The sequence below is a fragment of the Castanea sativa genome, chromosome 11, assembly GCF_040712315.1.
Source record: "Castanea sativa cultivar Marrone di Chiusa Pesio chromosome 11, ASM4071231v1".
Taxonomy (NCBI): domain Eukaryota; kingdom Viridiplantae; phylum Streptophyta; class Magnoliopsida; order Fagales; family Fagaceae; genus Castanea; species Castanea sativa.
Genome location: NC_134023.1, coordinates 10,329,900 through 10,352,221, shown reverse-complemented (window position 1 = coordinate 10,352,221; position 22,322 = coordinate 10,329,900). Strand labels below are relative to the sequence as shown.

Genomic DNA, 22,322 nt, shown 5'->3' with positions numbered 1-22,322 from the left:
TGTGTAGAAATATATGTAATGTTGTTTAAAAACTGAAAACATATATTTAAACACATGTACCAAATAATTCTTTAATTTCTAATGTGAACAACTCAAGTTTTTGAAACCTAAGTTCCACTGAATAATTAAAAAAAGGATATCATCTTAGGTTTTTATCATGTAATTTAAATATTTGAGATTCAACTTATCCTTATGAAACTTGAACTTTAAATATGTTGACATAACTAATATGTTTCAATTTTGGTCTAATAACTTAACATCTTTGCAAAATAGATTAATCGCCAAAAGGGCCATTTTGTAAGTGTTAGTGTTATAAGTCTTGTTTTCTCAATGTCTCCTTTCGCATCCCTTATATCATCCCTTGTACCATCAGTCTATATTTATCTATAAAAATAAAAAAATAAATAAAAAAAAATTTTAATGGCCCAAAAAAAAAAACCCAAAAATCGAATTGCTTATTCCTGACGTTTGTCAATTATTCATTGAATTCGGACATTTGACCCGACCCGGGTGATGCATTCGGTTTCACAGACCTTTGTCAGAGCTCGAGCTCCATAACCAAATTTCCAACCCGTTTAGATCGCCAAAGTTCGAAAATCTCTCTTTGTGAAAAGTGAAAACTTTCACAATGGGAAGCGATAGGAAGTCCAAGGAGAAGAGCAGCAAGAAAAGAAGTTCATATTCCTCAGGCTCAGAAGGTACATATAATAAAATATTTCTCACCCAATTCTTTTTCTGGGTTTTTTTCTCCTACACTTTCTGACCAACCAATCAGAAGTATTGGGTTGGTTTTTGTTTAAAATTTTTCTTTTTGGTTATTGGGTTTTTGTTGCAATTACCATTTTTGCTTGTGGAAAGTACAGATGAGGGAAAAGTAAAGAGGCAGAGAAGAGAAGAAGATAAGGAGAGGAAGAGCAGAAAGAGTGATAGGAAAGAGAAGAAGAAGGAGAAGGAATCCCATAAGCACTCTAAACGCCATTCTGACAAAGGTTTGAACTTTCGTTTTCAGTAATATCAAATTGATTATTTTGGTGTTTAATAACGTTGAGCATGACAAAATTTGATTCTTTTTAAGGGTGTTTACATGTCTCACCTTTGGATTTTCATGTTGAGTGTCAATTTATGGCATTATATTTACCAAATTTTTGGTTGAATTTAAGAAAATTGTATACCTTTGTGTGTGTGTGTTTCTATATGTATATGTTTAGTTATCAATTTTAACTTTGTAATTGGCTGCTTTCATATGTGCTTAGAAGTGTCACCCTAATACAGGTTTTGAATTTCATTGCAGAAATCTCAGATTATTTGCTATCGTATTTTTGCTAACATTGAGCATGACTAAATTTGTTTATTTATTCAGTTTAAAATTGTATTCCAAGAGCCTTGTAGCTCAATGGCATTGCCTTGTCTTCTTTATAAGGAGAACCAAGGTTCAACTCCCCCTCCCCCACTTGCACTAACAATTGGATTATGAGAAAAATGGAATTTGAACTGGGTTTTGTCATAATTAGGAAGTTTAGCCATACCCATTTTTCGATGTTTTTGAGTTTAGGTTTTACATATATTAGCATTGGAATGTTTTGCAGTCCTGCTTTTGTAATGGGTGTAGGTATTAGGGTTTTCAAAAGTTGTTTAGGCTGTGTTGATTGGCGGTAGAGGCTCAGAGACTTAGAGTGCTGCGATGTCCTGTGTTTGAGTTGTGGAAAGAGGAGTCAAAAGAAGAAAAAGTAGAGAAAAGGTGAATCTAGATTTGACATGTAAAAGTTATGTGCAGGAGAGAACTCCAGATCCAGCATTATCAGAGAGTTGGCTGGAATGGATATTGTTTGCTGGGGTTGTGTTGTACATTCTGGTTTTAATTGCTTAGAAGGCTCTATTGGACATGTTCACATGTGCCCTAGGCTCCTAGTGTTCCAACATTTTGGGTAGGGTAATTAGCATATATCAAGCTCTAGAAAACTGAGTGCTGACCCTTTAGCATCATGTAGAAGTAGAACTCATGCGTTTCTTATTTCAGTTTATTTCTAGCTCAAAATGCACTTTTGCATATGGTTACGAAAATCTTTCTAAAACTTTCCAATTTTATTTTCTCATGAGATTTTAATATTGGTAGAGTTCATGAAAAAATGAAAATAGAAGAAAGATATAGTGGGATTGTACCATAATTTGCATGATAGTATGCAACCATGTACTTACTGATTGGCACTTCAAACATAAGTGTAACTCTAATTGGGTTCTTTATTAAAGCTAAAGCTAACTAAACATAACTTAAATTTCGCTTATCCAAAAAAAAAGTGGTACTTAGATTTCAACCTTTTGTACCAGAACTAAAAAAAAATGTCTTTAGTTATTACTTAAACTGTATGAGCAACTTTTGTTGGACTTGATTCAATGTCATGGAGGTGATGCTAAAACTTCTAGGATTGGTTGTTCTTCTTGTTGTTATAAACATTTTAGCTTGTAGCAAGTTAGGTTTTGTGGAAAGAAAGGCAAGTGATGAAATTTTGCTGATTTTACTATGACATTGTAACTCTTATGGTATGTTTGGATTGAGGGGGAGTAGAGTTGAGTAGAGCAGATTTGGCCAAAAATTAGCTTATTTTCAATTAACTCTACTCTATTCCCCCCACTCTTCCTCTTTCCCCCCTTAATCCAAACAGGCCCTTACCAAGTCCCAACAGGGAAATTTCTGCCTTGTAATCTTTTTTGTGAAAGAAACTTTTTTGAAAATGTGGAGCAAACCAGTTTTCCATGGCTTGGAATATTCTTCAGTCAAATCTTCAGTAGCTGTTCAACATGAGCATAAAACCAAAATGATATTTCTAATAATCATATTTATGAGTTCTTAAACAGTCCTTTTTCTCATTGAAATCCCTGAAATCTAAATGATTTGTTCTATTTATTAACAATCTGTAATTATTATTTATTTTTATAAAGAGACTCATTAGATTTCAGATAGTGTAGATTATTATGGTTGGTCTGAAGCTGGTTGAGATCATGTAAAAAAGTTTAAGATACGGACTGAGCAAATATTAATGGTTCACAAGAACTGTTAAGAATGATAATTGTTAATCAAGTCATGAGGGGAAGAAAGACAAAAGGCATCTGTTTCAGCTGAAGATCAAGTCTATGCTTTTCAATATTGAAGCCTTAATTCCGCATTCAGAAAAGTCATGATTCAGTAGAGATTTACTATTTATCAAAAAAAAAAAAGTAGAGATTTACTATTTATAATTGAAGTATGACAACATCTCTTTGCTTTTTAACCGACTTGTTTTGTCATTTCTGAAGATACCAATAGCCCTATTAAATAGAAAATTTTGTCATGGTGTATAACTTATTTATTGCAATATGCCTTGATGATTTACTGAATCATCAAAATGTAGTGATTCTATTTTCCCCCCTCTTTCGATACATTCTTGACAAGTGGTGCTGATTTAAGAGATTATCTTCTCTTTTAAAAATTATACAAATCTTCAGTTCAAAATACACCTTATAGGCCAACGATAATTTTAATTATTAAATTCTATGATTCTATTATGTACTTAGTTAGTAACTGAGGTATTGGAATGTTGTTTATATCTTGTTGGTTTGCTGTGCTCAATGTTCCCATTTTTGGTGGGTGATGACCATCTTGATATAAAAATGTTAATATTTGTGTATGTTTTCATGAATCATTGCCTAACATGAATGACTCTTCCACCAATCTAATGTTTACAATGAAAGATTCATGTTAGTGATGCCTAGTTATAAGTGGGGGAGAATAGTGGTCTCTAGTTACCTTTTGGCATGGTTTATTCCTAAATTTTTAGTATATAAATCAATTTCTCCTGCATGTTGTGGCAAGTTTTAAATGTTATTCATGGTTACTCATTGAACCCTATTTTGAGGTTCTACATGGAAAAGTATTATCATTTGACATGTCAATTTTTGCCTCAGAAAAGAAGTCAAAGGATAAGCACAAAAGTAAACATCACAAAAGTGATCGCCACTCGGTGAGTTGTCTTATTTAGCAGTATGATTACAGCTTGATGTTTGAGGTCTTCTTATGTTGTGAATTTTAATTGCATTTTTGTTTACTGCTATACTCGTATTTTTGGCATTATTTCCTTCAATGTCTCCTACCTCCTCCAATATGTATAAAGTTTGCATTTATTGTCTTTTTATACCCATGAAATTTTTTTTTCCTTTCTTTCTTCACAGGCTACAGGTCCTTATCCTCATCTCCCCCCCCCCTTCCCCCCTCTTCTGTTGTTTGATTTGGTATTATGTAATCTAATAGTAGTTCAATTTAATTTGATTTCTCTGGCATTCTTTATGAATTTGTCCTCTGTCCACCACTTAGATGAACATGGCATAGAATTTAACTTTAAAAGTATCACTGGAAGAAGTCACTGTATACCCATAGTAGACCTAATTTGGAACTTCTGTTGTACTGGCAACAAAATGGGATATGTTGTGCAGAACCAACGATTTCCTCTTCCTTGTTTCCTTTTGATTAATACTATCTTTGAGCAGACTATGCAACTTGGAATTTCATTACTTAGAAATTTTTTTAGGAAACAAAGTGAGAACTTGAGAGTGTTTTTGCAATTGGTATTGCTTTTCACATCATTCCTTGGAAGATAGTGTGGCTTTGACAAGTGGAAGTAAGGAATTACTCAAGTATGGGACTTTCTACTGTCTTATTCTACTAGTAGATTGTGTTGTGTAAAAATTGGGGGTAAAGTTACCTACCGTGACATCTCAAAGAGCTTACAAAAGTGGGAGCTTTATGCACTGGGTACGACCTTTTAATTGTGTAGTGTCTGGCCATGATAGTGTTCAAGTTTATCTGTTGGCCTTGTATCAAATTGCTTATGTTCCGGATTTTTTTTTTTTTTTTCAGACACACCAGTTTCAGGACCTGTCCAGTGATGACTATTTCTCTAAGAATAATGAGTTTTCTACCTGGTTGAAGGAAGAGAAAAACGTGTTTTTCTCTGATCTTTCATCAGAATCTTCACGTGAGTTGTTCTCGGACTTTATCAAGGTTTGGAACGCTCAAAAGCTTGAATCCCGTTACTATGAGGGCATTGCAAGTGGGCCACGGACAGCCCATCACTGGAAAATCAAATGATAGCAAGAAAGTATCCAACTGGCTAATTTTATAAAATGTCTTCAGTTTTGCGTTGTATTTACTAATTTGCAGTCTGCTTAGGAGGGATCCTTGTATTTTCTCAATATATATAATACTTGGAGCAATCCTTATTAGGATTTGCCATTTTAGGTTTTACCATGAAAAATGCTTGTAAAAAGACAGAAATATTGCAATCAGTGCATGGAAAAGCCCAAGGCATGTTTTATTGGGCTCAAAATTGAGAATGATTCTATATGGTTGCAACAATTTAGGTTCAAGCAAATCACTTGACAGGGGCAGACTCGTAGATATGCAGTACCTTTCATTTCATAGTTGGATTGGCAAGCTAATTTTGCTTAGCATGCATCCTTTTTTGTGACTTTAAACTGCTTTGAATGCTGGAAATTATAAATTTTTACCTTATGTATTTTACTTGTGGTTAATCAGAGATTGGGATTTTAATGAAATTTCTTTCATATGTCATTTTAAGTTGGCTGCATGAGTCATACGGGTAACTAGTCCAAGCAAAGAGGTATTGTTATCATTTGCTCATTCATGAGTACTGGCTGGGATATACAGGCTCCCTTTTAGGAGAAAGGTATCTCATGCACGGGGTGCATGAGACATTTGTCTCACTAATATGTGGGTCTTACAGTTATGGGGTCCATCTTCAGTGGCGGCTTCAAGAATTTTTCTTAGAATGTTCCTTAAGGAGTATAAATTACACAATCCATTGTGCATTATCCACAGCTCAACCCGCTGCCTAACATAATTTAATTTGTTTGTCTTTTATAATGTATTGGTTAATTAAATTATTAATTATTGTTGTTTAGTTGCTTCATTATTTTTCTTTACTGACTACTAGAAGTCTAGCACACGCCCCATTGTGCATTAGCACACACCCTATGTACATTATTCATGACTCAGTCCACTACTTAGTGCTTAACAAAATTTAATTTTTTGTCTTTTATACTACCTCTACATACCTTCAAACTTTACTACCTCTACCTGTCCACTTCCCCAATTCAAATATCCCACCCCATGGTCCCCATCCACTGTCCACTTAATAGACAAGAGTCACAAGAGCCAATCAACTTTCCACAAAATATTAAACATATAAAACATTCGAAACACACAAAATTCACAATACACAAAACGAAAAACTCACAAACCAATAAAGTCAAAATGTCAAATAAAGTTATAGAGTAAAGGCAATTAGACATTTAGACATAGAGAAACAGAGACATAAAAAGAATCTCATTTCAATTCAAAGAGAAAAGAAAGAGAGAGCTCCGCTCTCACTCGGTCACTTTCAGATCAGAGCGCAACAATTAGCAAAGCCAAAGATGTAAGATTTAGGTGAAATAGATTAATAGAGAAAAAGAGAGAGAAGTAAATAACTGAAATACCTTGAGGCCTTGGTGCAATGGTCACTCCACAAGTATAAATGCTTGCGGGGTGTAAGGGGCAAGGGCTGAGGTTCAAGTTTCCAGAAGAGAGCTTCACATACATATACACTTAGATTAGGCTAGAGTAGAATTCTATCTTGTATATAAAAAAAGAGAAATACCTTGAGGCTTGAGGGGCAGCGCTGTGGCAGCACGTCGAGGCGAGGACTCGAGGGTCGAGGCGAAGAGGCAAGCCAAGTAATCTCTGATCTGATCTTCAATCTTGCCGTCGTTGTTGCTCAAGTTTGAGGCCTGATGTGCTCTATTGCTTGAGTTTCAGGCGGTCCAAGCAGAGGCCCCGTCACGCTGATGTGCTTGGAGCATGGTCATTTTTTTTTTTTTTTTTTCGTTTAGGTTAGGAGTTTAGTTCTGATTTCAGATTTGCTAATTTGCTTTACCATTTGATGATTTTGATCAATTGGCGGACGCATATTGGTAATTTGGGTTTTGGTTTTTTTTTTTTTTTTGTTGGTGAGAATCTGTTTGGGTTGGGCCGTATTTAGTTAATAAAAATTTAAGTAATTTTTTTTTTTTGAGAATCCCTTTGGGTTAGTTTTGTTTAGAATTGATGTTGGGCTTTTTTCCCTTGGGGTCGGCTTGCTAATTTTTTTTTTAGATTTTAGTTAAAATTTTTTTTTGAGCTTTTTCTTTTTGCTTGAAAGTAGAACAAATAAGGGAGCAAAATTAATTTTATTGACATAAAAAAAAAATTGAGGGTGTTTCCAATTTTTTTTATTCAAATAAATTTTTTTATTATATATATATATATATATATTTTTTTTTTTTTTTTTCCAGGTAAGAATGGTCCTAGGACCATCTAGCCCTTAACGTGGCACCGCCACTGCCCACCTTGTCAGTGAGACAAAAGGCGTATGCACTTGGTGCATTCAAAACTCTAGATAGATGGACCTATTACTCTTAAATCATTTGAGAAAGCAAAATATAGGCATCAATTCCGTGCTTAGCGACAGAGTTGCTGGTGAGGCTTCCCTAAAGGGGTGAGTTTCGGGTTCAACCTGCCTGCTAAAGGGAGAGTATCTCCCATGCTTCTTGCTTCATGAAGCGGGCATATAAGACAATTTTCCTATGGGGTATTTACTCTTAAGGCATTTGGCTCTTTGATTGCAACTTGGATTGGAACTTGGAAGGTCCTTTCTTAAGGCTTTGGGGAGGGGAAAGGATGAAGGATATGACAGAAAATTCTCACTTTTTATTACTTTATAGCCGAATCCAACCAAGACAAAGCATATGCTTTAAACATCTATCCAATGGATTGAGCTAGATGTTTTCTTTTTTTCATATGTTGTTCATATGACAAATTTTAGATATTCTATACTTTGGTTATAAATGCTCCAGATTATTCAGCAAAATATATATATATATATATATATATATAATATAATATATATATATATATATATATATATTAATGCTTGAGATTAGGTGTCAATTAACTGACATCTAGGGTTAGACTTTAGAGGAATGTTGTCTCTCGTCTTAAATATATTTTGAGAGTCCAAATAATCATTTTGTTGAGAATCTTTCCTCCACTCCCTTTAAATTAATTAAATAACAATCTTTCTCTCAAAAAAAATTAATTAATTAACAATCTTATCAAAAAAATAAATAATAATTAACAAAAGAATATATACTCCGCATCAATCAACTTGCAAAATTTCCATGACTGTTGCATTTTACTAACACTTTCTCCTACCAAGTAAAAATAAAGAAATAATTTTTTTTCTTCTTATTCTTGCTTTTATATTACTAGTTCTATTTTAATAAAAATTGGAAAACAAAAGGACCCCTCAATTTCTTCTTATTCGTGACTCAAAGTCAGTAGCAGTAACACAAAACGCATCCACACAAAGCAAGAGTCCTCCACCGTTAAAAATCTACTTATTCACTGTCTCTTCCCTCCTTTCTTTTTACCTTACAAACACAAGTCTCAACAATTAACAACCAGAGCTGGCTAGTTGTTGCAGAAAACTCTCACCAGCTCTCAACCTCAGACCTCCGTTCTCCAAAATCACTTCTCTACTTGCTTTTTCACGCCAAACCCACTTCAGGGCTACACCCATTTCCTTCACATGCATCATAGAAGAGCCCACAAGCCATGGCATCCCATTCCTCTCAAACCACCCGAACCCCGAGATCTCGAGCTTTGCTCAAAAGGGTTTCTCGGATATTACCCAAGAGATCGTTGGGAGAGCAGTGCATGGACTATGCGTAAAGGGTTTGGTGCGTTTGAAAGTCACCCATTCGAATACTTTGATAACTATGTACTCGAGGTTTGGTCACATTGAACGTGCTCGGAATGTGTTCGATAAAATGTGTGAGAGAAATGATGCGTCTTGGAATAACATGATTTCTGGGTTTGTTAAGGTGGGTTTGTACCATGAAGCGTTTGGGTTCTTTCGTGAAATGTATGGACATGGTGTGGAGGCAAGTGGGTTTTCAGTTGCTAGTTTGGTAACAGCTTGTGATAGGTCGGATTGTATGTTACGTGAAGGGCTTGAAGTCCATGGTTTTGTTGTTAAGATTGGTTTGATAGGTGATGTTTTTGTTGGTACTTCACTTTTGAATTTTTATTGCACTTATGGGCCTGTTTCTTTGGCTAGGAAGCTCTTTGAGGAGTTGCCTGACCGGAACATAGTCACTTGGACTTCAATGATTGTTGGGTACTTAGATAATGGAGATTTAGAGGAAGCTATAGGTTTGTATCAGTGTATGAGACGCGAAGGGGTATGTTGTAATGAAAACACTTATGCTGCAGTCATTAGTTCTTGTGGGATGCTTGGAGATGAATTGTTAAGTCATCAAGTTCTTGGACATGTTGTACAATCTGGATTAGAGAGTAATGTTTCTGTGGACAATGCCCTCATATCGATGTTTGGTGCTTTTGGTAGAATGGAGGCAGCCAGTTATGTCTTTGATCACATGGATAAACATGACACAATCTCATGGAATTCAATGATTGCTGCACATGCACATAATGGGCTCTGTGAAGAATCATTAAGATATTTTTATTGGATGTGTCGTATCAACAAGGAGATAAATTCTATAACAGTTTCAACTTTGTTAACTGCCTGCGGTACTATGGATAATCTGAAGTGGGGCAGAGGAATTCATGGTCTAGTAGTGAAATTGGGACTCGAATCAAATGCTTGTGTATGCAATACCCTTATAAACATGTATTCTGAGGCAGGGAGTTCTGCAGATGCGGAGTTGGTGTTCCAGAAAATGCCAGACAAGGATTTAATCTCATGGAACTCCATGATGGCAAGGTATGTACAGGATGAGAAGTGCCTGTATGCTTTAGAACTTTTTGCCGAAATGATTCGGATGAGAAAAGCAATGAACCATGTGACTTTTACAAGTGCATTAGCTGCCTGTTCAGGCCTTGAATTTCTTGTTGTGGGCAAGATTGTCCATGCCCTTGTAGTTCTTGCAGGCTTACATGACAACTTGATCATTGGTAATGCCTTAGTTACCATGTATGGAAAATCAGGTATGATGATTGATGCAAAAAAAGTATTTCAAAAAATGTCTAACCGAGACGAAATAACATGGAATGCGCTCATAGGTGGTTATTCTGAAAATAAAGAACCAAATGACGCTGTAGAATCTTTTAAATTGATGAGAGAAGATGGTGCACCTGCAAACTACATTACAATTGTAAATGTTCTTGGTGCTTGCTTGACTCTTGATAATCTACAAAAACACGGGATGCCTATTCATGCATATATAGTTCAGACAGGATATGAACCAGATAATTACGTGCAGAATTCCCTTATCACAATGTATGCCAAGTGTGGCGATCTGAAATCAAGTAATTATATTTTTGATCATTTAGCTTATAAGAACTCTATCACGTGGAATGCTGTAATTGCTGCAAATTCTTATGCTGGCTGTGGAGAAGAGGCTCTAAAGCTTTTTGCAAAGATGAGATGTGCTGGAGTAGATTTGGATCAGTTTAGCTTCTCTTTAGCTCTTTCTGTTACTGCTGACTTAGCTATACTAGAGGAAGGCCAACAGCTTCATTGTTTGGCAACTAAACTTGGTTTCAAATCAGATCATTATGTTATAAATACTATGATGGATATGTATGGAAAATGTGGGGAAAAGGATGATGTGTTAAAACTACTTCCCCTACCAATTAATAGGTCACGACTATCCTGGAACATACTGATATCAGCTTTTGCAAGACAAGGGTGTTTCAAGGAGGCTAGGGAAACATTTCATGAAATGTTAGAGCTGGGTTTGAAACCTGACCATGTCACTTTTGTCTCACTTCTCTCCGCATGCAGTCATGGGGGTCTAGTGGATGAAGGTCTTGCATACTTTGCTTCAATGACTACAGAATATGGTGTTCCAGCAGGAATTGAGCATTGTGTATGCATAATTGATCTTCTTGGACGATCAGGAAAGCTTGCTGAAGCTGAAATTTTTATTAAACAGATGCCAGTCCCAGAAAATGACCTTGTCTGGCGAAGCTTGCTGGCTGCATGTAAAATCCATGGGAATTTGGAGCTTGCAAAGAAGGCTGCAGGACATCTTCTGGAGTTAGCTCCATCAGATGACTCAGCTTATGTGCTTTATTCAAATGTCTGTGCAACTACTGGGAGATGGGAGGATGTAGAGAATGTCAGGACACAAATGGGATCTAATAGCATAAAGAAGAAACCTGCCTGCAGTTGGGTCAAGTTGAAAGATAAAGTGAGTTCATTTGGAATGGGAGACCAGTCCCATCCGCAGACTGAACAGATATATGCCAAGTTGGGAGAGCTTAGAAAGATGATTAAAGAAGCAGGTTATGTTTCTGATATAAGCTATGCACTACAAGATACAGATGAAGAGCAGAAGGAGCACAATCTTTGGAACCACAGTGAGAGAATTGCCCTTGCATTTGGCTTGATTAGTACTTCAGAAGGTTCACCTCTCAGGATTTTCAAGAATCTTCGTGTTTGTGGTGATTGCCATTCTGTTTACAAGTTTGTCAGTGGAATTGTTGGGCGGAAAATCATATTGAGGGATCCATACCGCTTTCACCTTTTTAGTGGTGGAAAGTGTTCTTGCTCTGACTATTGGTAATGAAGTACTTAATTAAATACTTAAAATATTAGCTCTGAAGGAGTGCACAGTACTGACTTGGGGATCAATGTTGAATTTGTGTGGCATCAGGTATAAGGTCAGTTTTGAATCCCATCATCCACTGGCATTAGAAATTAGCTTTTAGTTCTTGATTATGCACAACAATCCATCCAATTCTTTGATAGATGTATTATTTTTTGTACAGTATCTCTGTATTTTATATCCTTGAATTCAATTGAGATTACGGAAAAGAAAATCAATTGCTCAATTTGTCAAACTAACATGTCAATCTTGATGCAAACAGTCTGATTATCCATTCTTCAAGCTGAAGTGATGATTTATGTTATAGTTTTAATATTTTTTATTAATTTATTATTCTACTAGCTTTGACTTAATTCAAATCTATAATCTCTATAATTACATATGATACAATCAAGTAGAAAGTGTGAAGAGGCTCTGTGTTGTTTGAAGTGTAATGTTTTTACTGCTCAAGAGTTGTGAGAGATGTATGAGTTGTAGGGTTTCATGTCTTTTCGTCATTCTCTCTCTTTTGTACTGATCATGCAAGGTTAGAGTCTTGAACTTTGGGTAAATTTGCACGCAGAGGGTGGCAGAAGGATGGAGAGACAGAGAGAGAAATGGATTCTCCCATTTTCTCTTTTCTTAATTGTGCTCCCTCTTTTCTTAATTTGCTTATGATTTAATCATGTAAGTAGACAAATTGGTCCAGTTCTATGTGACTAATATGTTAAATCATAAGCAAAATTTTTTAGTAGCATTGATAATAATATGCTTGCAGAGGGTGCAGACACTAGTTTTAATCTGTTTCATCTGCAAGTGGCTGCTGCCTTTCCATGCTTCAATTTCACAGTGAATCCAATATTATTGTCAATGTCCAGGGCCAGTATGGTGTTGGTCATTTTAGCTTCTTCTTTTTTTATGATGAATGCATTTCCTTTTATATGGACTGTGCTAATTTTGTGGGGTTTTTATTTTTTATACCTCGTCTTTTCAGTGTTATTATGACTTTTTGCCTAAGATGTGCATGAGATGTGCTCCAAGTCTATTTATTGTATAAATATTAGCAGGATGGTATTTTTGTTGCAAGTATGTATGCCCAAATTTTTGGCCTCATTATTTACTCCCACTTCTTAGTTCATTAGGTTCCACACAAATGTCAAACTTCTTTTCTGAAGGGCTATTTCCTCCCAAAAATTTGATAGCCTTCTTCATCTTGTATTCAATTTATCCTTCAAAAAAAAAAAGAGGTGTCCAGTGGCCACATTTATCACTTCAAAAGAACATCAAGAGGTTGACATTAAAGCGTCTTACACATCCCTTTGCTTAGCATAGCCATAAATGATGTCATGTGTTGGGAGGGCTGGTGAAATTTGGATTAGGTTTGATCTATATAGGACCTGTGTATTGGTCAGTGACTATTGATCTTAGGGGCATTGGTCTCTGTAGTTCTATTGCATGGTAGCTCTAAGGATGTGAACTACTGCAAACAATAATATAAATCATGTGCTACAATTTTTGTGATATTGATGCAGGGAGAGCGGCCATAATTAATGCTGACTGATTTTACTTGGTTCACATTTTATTTATGAATTTAATGTAATTGATTATATAATTTCTTTCCTTATCTGTTGTAACTCTGGAAGTTCTACTTAAACGCTTCATAACAAAATTATAAAATATGTTGGATTTAATGAATGATACTGAATTGAGAGTTTTCTCTCTAGGTTGGTGGTTATTCCAAGCAGTGTTAGGTGATGAAACTTAGGCTTTCAGGCAGCTCTAAGTAATGAATCCTAGTGTTGTTCTATTTTATTCTTCTTACTCTTGCACCCTCATGCTGCATCAGACATGTTCATGCATATTTCGTGCATTATGAGCTATAAGCTTTTGAAGCTCCTAACTTTGATAGTTAGGATAATATTTTAACCTATGGTGTTCACTTTATGATAATTGCCTTTTATTATTAGGCTAAGACACCAATTGGTTTTTCGTGTAGGTGGGATTCAAACCCCCAAATCTCTTATTCAATAACAAGAAACTTTACCGATTGAGCTAACTGAGACCCACTCTGAAGTTCCTAATTTTTAACAAATGTATATTTGTTGTGTCATATTTTTTAACATCTAAAAAACATTCCAAATTAAAAATTTATTTTCCATTTTGATTCTAATATTTATTTGAGATAATAACCTTTCTCACTCTATATGCTTTCACTTGGTTGACTAATGCGTATAGTGGTAGTATCCCGTCGGTTAGCTCTTAATGGATAACTTCTAGCAATTCTCTTTGTATATAACATTAAGCTTGATTTTCAATTTTCTTCATGTTAATATTCACATCTATCAATGATCCAATCCGTATGACTATTTAAGTTATGTCTAGCTCAAATGTTTAGAATTGGTGTTTTCCTATTATATTTAAATGGATTCGTAATTTAACCTCTATCTTGAAGGTGAAATATTTGGAAAATTGTGTATGGCTAGGCGGTGTTGAGCTTGAGAGTGACAAACATAAACATTTCACTGGTTTCGTTTTGTCACGTTGGGCTTGTTGTATGGCTACGCATCTATGGTATGTCAAATAACCATGATATATGGAATATGCTATGTTAATATGGCCTTAATTGTTTCTTTATGCTGTTGAGCAGACTTCACTTTCTCCTCGATATAGCAACTGAAACATACTGTTTTGACTGCAGGAAAACAATAACAATAAGTTTGTTTGATTGCTTCATTACTCAGAGACTGTGAATGCTAGTACTTATTACTCTTGGCAAAAAAAACTTATTCATCTGTAAGACTGTAACTGCTATTGGATCAAATTCAAACTATCAGAAATTGGAATTGCTAGACATGAGTTGGTATATATGTTCCACTCCCAAATCCGATTGCATTCAAATACTCAGCTTGAAGCTGAAGTTGGCTAATAGAATATATAAAACCACAATGAATTAAGTCTGACATTAATTTAGGGGAAAATATATATAATGGAGACCTGTAGTGCAAGTGAATCATTTGTTATCAAGTAACTAAACTTAATAGAATCTGTTTAAGTACATCTTTGCTATAGGAATTTTTTCTCAATGGGATAGATACTTTCTTTGATGATAAGAAGTGTGATGGGTTACCTACTTGGCTACTTCCCTTGGCTCAATCTAGGCTTGAGATGGATGAGATGGCAGCTTGATCTTGTGATGTGCAGGTTGGCCCAAGCATATGAAAACACCAATTAGTTTTTTATGTTGGTAGTGTTTGAACTTATATATTATATTTGATGACAAAAATCTTTACTAGTTAAGATAATTAAAAGTTAGAACCCAAGCGTCATTTGAATATGTGCATGTTGGGAAAATGTAACCTTGTGTAAAGTGGGAACTCAAATCATTTAGTCCAAATACAGCCTAAAAGAGATGTTGGTTTATTATGAAATTTAAAAAAAAAATTAAAAAAAAAAAAAATTCACAATGTACAGATTACTTTTTTTCCCCCTTTTTTACCTGGAGGAAAATTCAGCTTTAAATCACTTTTGTTACTTGTTAGTATTATTATTTCTTTATTTTAATTTTTAAGTATACAATGTGCATGCTTCTAAAAAAAAAAAAAAAAAGTAAACATTGTACATGAGTTTTTTTTTTTTTTGGTGGGGGCGGGGGGGGGGCGGGGGGAGATAACCAGAGGAAGGGGGCTCTTTTAGTGCAGTGAAGCCACTAGGGGGAAATTTCTTGAGGGAAAGAAATTAAGGCAAATTTACAATTTTCATATTGCTCAGATAATTTAGTTAGTAAATATAAAAAGTCTTTTCGTAATATTTTTCACAATTTCTTAAGGTTGCAAGTATTTATAGATTTTTACATTGATGTGATTATCACTCATATCGTTTTTTTTTTTTTAACTTTTTAACTCAATAAAATTTAAAAAATATATATATAAGAAAAATTGTGTCTATTATTGTTCTTATAAGAAAAATTATCACTTTTTTAAAAACACATTTATATTTGTAAATATGGTACGCTAGCTCAACTCAATAAGTTTGACCAGTTTTTATTATTAAAATTTCATGAATGTCTAAAGCATGGTCGCATTAATTGCTTGTTTCACTGGTAGCTTTGTTTATCAAAAGCTAGGATCGTCTATTTTACTAATTAATAATTTTTTTTTTAGAATCTATTTTACTAATAATATTTTTTTATTATTCTGAGAATCAATTTTTTACTAATAATATGATAACAAAGATGATGAGTATCTTATATAAGCACTAAAGTCATATCCTGGCTAATAAGTAAAAATATATGTTTATTAAAACCAATGAAAAAAAAAAAGTCATCATATTTTATTAATGAAAATTTTGTCAATAGAAAAAAAGAAGAAGAAACTAGTTATGATCAAGGTTTTGAAACTTAGACCGTTCATTGAACCGTAAAAAAGAAGAGGTTTAAGGTTTTTTGAGGTCGAACCGAGGTCAAATCGGAGTCGAACCGTGATGACGTCATAATTAATTTAATAATTATTTTAAATATAGACTAAAAATTTCTGGGTGAGTGCTCCATCTCACTTAAGGTGAGTCTTTCTTCTCGTTCTGGGTGAGTGCTCCATCTCACGCTGTGTGAACTTTTGATTTCGTCTTCCTCTCTTCTCTTGCACAATTCGATCCATTTTTTTCAGCTTTTGATTTTGTTTTTCCTTTCTTTTCTTACACAATCCAACACTAGGTAGTCTTGCCTAGATATTACTTTCTTTTCACCTAAAGTATGGACTCTGTTTTCATAGAGAAGTTACAGAGTATCACTTTGATTGAGGAAGAAGTCGAAGTTATCACAGTGGGGGCTACTCATAGGGAGAAAATTCTTGAACAATGCTCACTTAGTCTCTTTGGGTGTTTCCTTACAAAAAGGCCATATAATCAGAGAGCTGCCAAAGAGCTTCTTCGGTCTGTATGGAAGTTTGGTACAGACTTGAGGATTGTGGACGTTGGGGATGGCTTGTTCCAATTTAAGTTTACTTTGGAAAGCCGACTGAAGTGGGTGTTGAACAGTGGCCCTTGGAGTTTCGATAACCATCCACTGGTGCTTCGTCGATGGGAGAGGGGAATGACAGCGAACTCAATTACATTTACTGTGCTTCCTATTTGGGTACAGGTATGGGGTTTACCTTTTGACTTGATATCTGAAGAGGCAGCCAAGGACACAGGTAGGGGCCTGGGACAAGTGGTGGAGATTGATCATAAGGCTTTTACGTTGGAACAAGCCCGGTTCATCAGGATCAGAGTTGAGATTGCCATTGACAAGCCGCTGTGTTGAGGCTATTTCGTTGTTAATCCTGAAGGTGATAAGGTACGTATTGGCTTTAGATATGAGAGGCTTGTTGGGCTGTGTTTCCAGTGTGGCTGCCTGGGTCATGAGGCGAGAGATTGTTCAACTCCTAGATGTTCAACTCAAAGTGAACTTCCATACGGTGATTGGCTGAAAGCAGGCTTAAGGAAGTCAGGGGACATATCGGATGGAAGAAAGAAGAGTCCTCCTCGACGTGAACCACCACGAGGTGAGGCAAATGGGTTTAAGCTTCAAACACACTCATCCAATACGGTGGTGACCACCGTAACTAATGATCAGGATGGTGTCCGAAGTCCAAGCGGAGTGGAAGGATCAAACTCAGATATTCAGGGAGTACAAATTTGAATAAGGATAGCCACGAAACAACATGTCCTCAAAATTTGAATTTGAAACTCACCCACTTCTCAACAACTCTATCCCACGTTGATAGCATTCCTGTTGAAGATGAGGTTGACACAGCTAAGAACTCTGAGGCAATGATAATTGTTGCCCCTGAGGAAGCCGAAAATTGGGTGAGTGTCCCAGTGGATCATGCTAGTGAAAAGTTCATGCACATAAGGAGTATCAATTCGGGCCAAGATGAGCAAATATCTCCGCCGGATTTTGAGGGATCAGATATAGGTTTTAAAGTTGGTTATGGTAACGTGCAAGGAAACAAGAACAAGAGTAAGGTGTGGCCAAAAAGAAGTGGGAATCATGAGAAAGGTGTGAGCCAATCATTGTATGGCCCAAAAAAGGTTGAGGCTGAGGAGGAGTCTAAAACTGGAAGCCCGAAAACAAAGAAGAATTGGAAGAGGCTTGCCAGAGCTCAGATTATTTCTAATTCTTCAACTGCTGACATGGACTCAAAGCATAAAAGGAAGCAAGTAGGAAATTGTAATAAAGATGCAATAGGTGTTGAGAGAGAAAAGAAACATAAAATTATGGAGAATGAACAAGGTGTTGTGTCAACTACGGGATTGATGGAGGCTGCTGGGCAGCCATGCCAAGTATGAGGACATTCCTACGAGGGAAAAAAAAAACCAAGAAAAAAAAAAATCATCTTCTTTTTATGTCCAGGTATACCAAGAAGGTGTCGTTTGGCAGATTTTCAGGTGTTCTAGGCATTTAAGAGAAGATTCGCTTTTCTTACCGTAGTTTTTTTTTTTTTGGATTTTTTATCTTTGCTTCTTTTTCTTTTCTTTCTTTGTTTACGATGTAATCATGTCAACCTAGTATATGCTAGTGAGGCAAAAGAGAAAAAGGGGGTCATATGTCCTTTTTCTTCTCCATTGTATATCATACTTCTTCATTAATAAAATTTACTATCGTTTCCTCTAAAAATATATATATATATATAGAAATTTATCTTTCAAATGTATTTTTCATCTTATGCAAACATAAAGATAGTATTTCTTCAAATATTTTTATAATATACATTATTTATATGTTCATAAATTTAATTAAGAATTAAGATGATTGTTAATGAAATAATAAAATAATATTGTAAACAAAACAATTAAGATGATTGTTAATGAAATGCTGACATGGCAAAATCTAGACCATTAAATCATTAAAAAGTGGTTAGGATTTAATGAACTCTACTTGGTAGAGTGCTAGGAACTCTAGAGGATTCGAATCCAAACCCCATGGATTCGATCCTCTAGAAGTTCTTAGTCTCTAGAGAGTTCATTAAATCCTAACCACTCTTTAATGATTTAATGGTTTAGATTCTGCCATGTCAGCATTTCATTAATAATATTCTTGAAATAATAAAATAATATTGTAAACAAAACAATTAAGATGATTGTTAATGAAATGCTGACATGGCAAAATCTAGACCATTAAATCATTAAAAAGTGGTTAGGATTTAATGAACTCTACTTGGTAGAGTACCCTAGGAACTCTAGAGGATCTGAATCCAAACCCCATGGATTCAGATCCTCTAGAGTTCTTAGGCATACCGATAAGTTCATTAAATCCTAACCATTCTTTAATGATTTAATGGTTTAGATTCTGCCATGTCAGCATTTCATTAATAATATTCTTGAAATAATAAAATAATATTGTAAACAAAACAATTAAGATGATTGTTAATGAAATGCTGACATGGCAAAATCTAGACCATTAAATCATTAAAAAGTGGTTAGGATTTAATGAACTCTACTTGGTAGAGTACCCTAGGAACTCTAGAGGATCTGAATCCAAAAGCCCATATAGGTTTTTATTTTTATTTTAAGCATCAACACAAATGCAAATTGCAAATTCATATCTAAGCCAATATGTCTTAGCCTAATTTCAGGCCAATAACATATTTATATAAAATAAGACTAGTTAACTTTATAAAATAAATAAAAAAATCAATAAAATATACTGTATTAATATAGTAGTAGTAAATTAGAGACGTTGGATTCAGAGCAAAAAATGTAGAATTTTAAACATTCATAATAAAAATTAAAAACTGTTGCCTGGTGGTAGTGGTGATAAAACCTATTAATAAAAAAGGTAAAATCTTATCAAAAAAAAAAAAAGAAGGTAAAACACTTACCAGCCTGTAATTCACGTCTCCCAAGAGTACTCCCTGCCACAGGTCTCCCAAAAGGTAAAACACTTATCTTCCTCTTTCTTTTTCAGAGTTTCAAATTTTCAGATCCAGCTCTTCCTTATCTCAGTTCGAACTCTCTATCTCAGTTGGAACTTTCAGGCTCTCAACCTTGTTTTGCAGCATCAAAAAATCTCTATTTTTAATGACAGTGGTAACGTGGCTTTTTTTTTTTTTTTTTTCAAAACATTTACCCGCAAATATCAATTTTCTGGTAAAAAGAAGGAACCGTGTGAACCTAAAAAATGGGTCACGGTTTTCAAAACCGTACAGTCTGACATCGGTTTGGACGGTTTCATACTTTTTCTTTGTATAGAGGTTCTCAAGGTTAAAAGAACCGAAATTGCGAGAGATTCACGATTAACCGAGTCGGACCGTACAATCTGGTCCGGGTTTGAAAACCTTGGTTATGATGGACGAAGACTCAGGTCAACCTCTCATACCATATTTAGTGGACGGCTGACATATTTTGTTTTTAGTTTTTTTTCTTCTTACCTAGCCTCTCTTAGTAAGTACTAGTGTTGTAAGTCTTGTATTTTCACTTCTTCTTTTCCCATTCCCTTGTACCTCTCTATAAGATCTCAAAAAAAAAAAAAAAAAGTGACATAAAATACCACATCGGTCAATTAGTGAGTGATTCTTCGCTTTATAAGCCTCAACTAGAGATAAATTCCACATTTATGAAATACAATAATTTTCATAATATCTTTAAATTATAGTAATAAAATTAGAACATTTTCAATAAAATACACTTTGTATGATAGAATTTCTCTAAACTAATTTGGAGAAAAACCCTCAAAACTCTCACTAAAAATTTAAATTTATTGTATATATTTAAAATTTAATAATTAAACTGTTTCTTTTTATGTTCTTAAAATACATGTTAAATTTCGTTCAATTTGAACATTATTTATTATTCGATCCATAAACTTATTAGGTGTATTAGGATATATTGATTTTATAATAAGTATTAAGTAAAAAGCTGATATGATGTATCTTTATTGGAATTAAGGTGTAAACCAAAGAATTTACACTAAGTTTTTTTTTTTTTTTTTTTGAGAGAGAGAGAATTACACTAAGTTCTTATAAAATTTAATCTCTAGAATGAAATGTAAAATTATACTATGCATTGTGAGAAGTTTTACGGTGATCTCAAAAGCTTTTTTCTATACTATATTTTTCATGCATAAACATTAATATACTGAAACTTACATGCAATAATTAAAAGAAGAAACAAGTTTTCAAAATCAAAATTATCCACGAGGTGTTAAAAACATTATAAAGTCATTGCAAGATTTACCAAACCTCGAAAAATATGCATTTGTGCTCACTTTTTATTTTTTGTACTTCTTTTGTCAATAGCAATTATTATTATTATTAATTGTTATTATCTTTCAACAAAATTTTTGTATTGAACAACTAGGAAGAATGGTCCAATTTTATTTTTTATTAAATGGTACACAGACGTCATAAGATTTTAAATTTTGGATAAAAATATATACTTATCCCCCTTCAAAAATAAAAGTTGGTCTAAAGAACTCAAAAATTATATGGTTACCTAACCTGTCCCATTTCTATGGATGGTGGCACCCCTCACATCCGTTTCAGATAAGAAATAAGTGCTATTGGTATAAATTTTTTAGCTTTATTTTTAATGATAAAAAAATTAAAAACAAATGATGTATCTGTGATTAAACTAAATAAATAAATGGTGAAATTACACTATGTCCACCTATGATTTGTTCGAAAAACACATTGCCTATCCATAAATTAAAAATTGACACTTTACTCACCTGACGTTAGTTTCGCTTGTTTCTCATTACCCACTTCTGTTAAAAAAATGAGTAAATTTGTATTTTTGTTACTATTTTATGTCTTTCTTCTCCCAAAACATAAAAATTACCATAAAAAAAAAACATAAAAAACCAAAAACATGCTACGTTAGTTGAAATAAGAAAATAATTTTTTGAAGAAAATAGAAAATTTGTTTGGTAAAATCACAATATAACTTGATTTTGATGATGCTGAAACAAGATTTTATACTTTTGACAAGGTGAAGAAGAAGAAGAAGCCAAGGATCTTCCTACTTATAAGATGGTTCTTCTCTATAGGACCGTTGAGTTCCACACAATGGAGTTTCAGAAAAAATAGAGTGCAGGATAAAGAGAGAAAATCCTATGCGAGAGAAAAGAGTAGATAGAAAAAAAAAAAAAAAAAGATACTGAAATTTATTGTTACTAGGATTCAAACTTTGGCACTAACCCATTAAATGTGATAGATTTATTGAATCACATGCATATTTTTATTCGATTTTGAAAACAATAAACTGAAATAACAATTCACCTGTTGTCAATTTTCTTTATAAATTGAGTTTTAAGAATAGTTTTTGTTTTTAGTTCATTTTGGATTGTTAAACAAGTTTTTTAGACTCAAAAATAGAAAATTATTTTGAAAACAGAAAATAAGGAAAAAAAAACAGTTACTAAACAAGTTCTGAGAATGCCAGCAAGTTTCTTTGATTGAATTGCTCGGTGAGGAGTCCATATATTATGACTTGAAGAGGACTCGAATAGTCATTCACTCATCAATAACCTTATGAATAAATCCTATTTATTTTGGTACCGGCAAAGAAAAAATCAAATACATTTATTTCATTTTCTACTTTTTTCTTCCAAGCGTGATAACCCTAGCATATTTTTTTTTTCTCAAATGACCACATGTGAGGATTTA

The 22,322-nt window shown here is 34.2% G+C and overlaps 1 protein-coding gene across 1 annotated transcript; it reads left to right on the top strand.

Annotated features, from left to right (window-relative positions):
* The first annotated feature begins 470 nt into the window (after positions 1–470).
* Positions 471–11,911, top strand: LOC142617276 (pentatricopeptide repeat-containing protein At4g14850). The gene is given in 5 exon segments (XM_075790058.1): positions 471–698; positions 864–989; positions 3,940–3,995; positions 4,889–5,129; positions 8,534–11,911. Coding segments are annotated over 5 exon segments (3,621 nt in total). The 5' UTR covers positions 471–628; the 3' UTR covers positions 11,662–11,911.
* Positions 11,912–22,322: the final 10,411 nt, after the last annotated feature.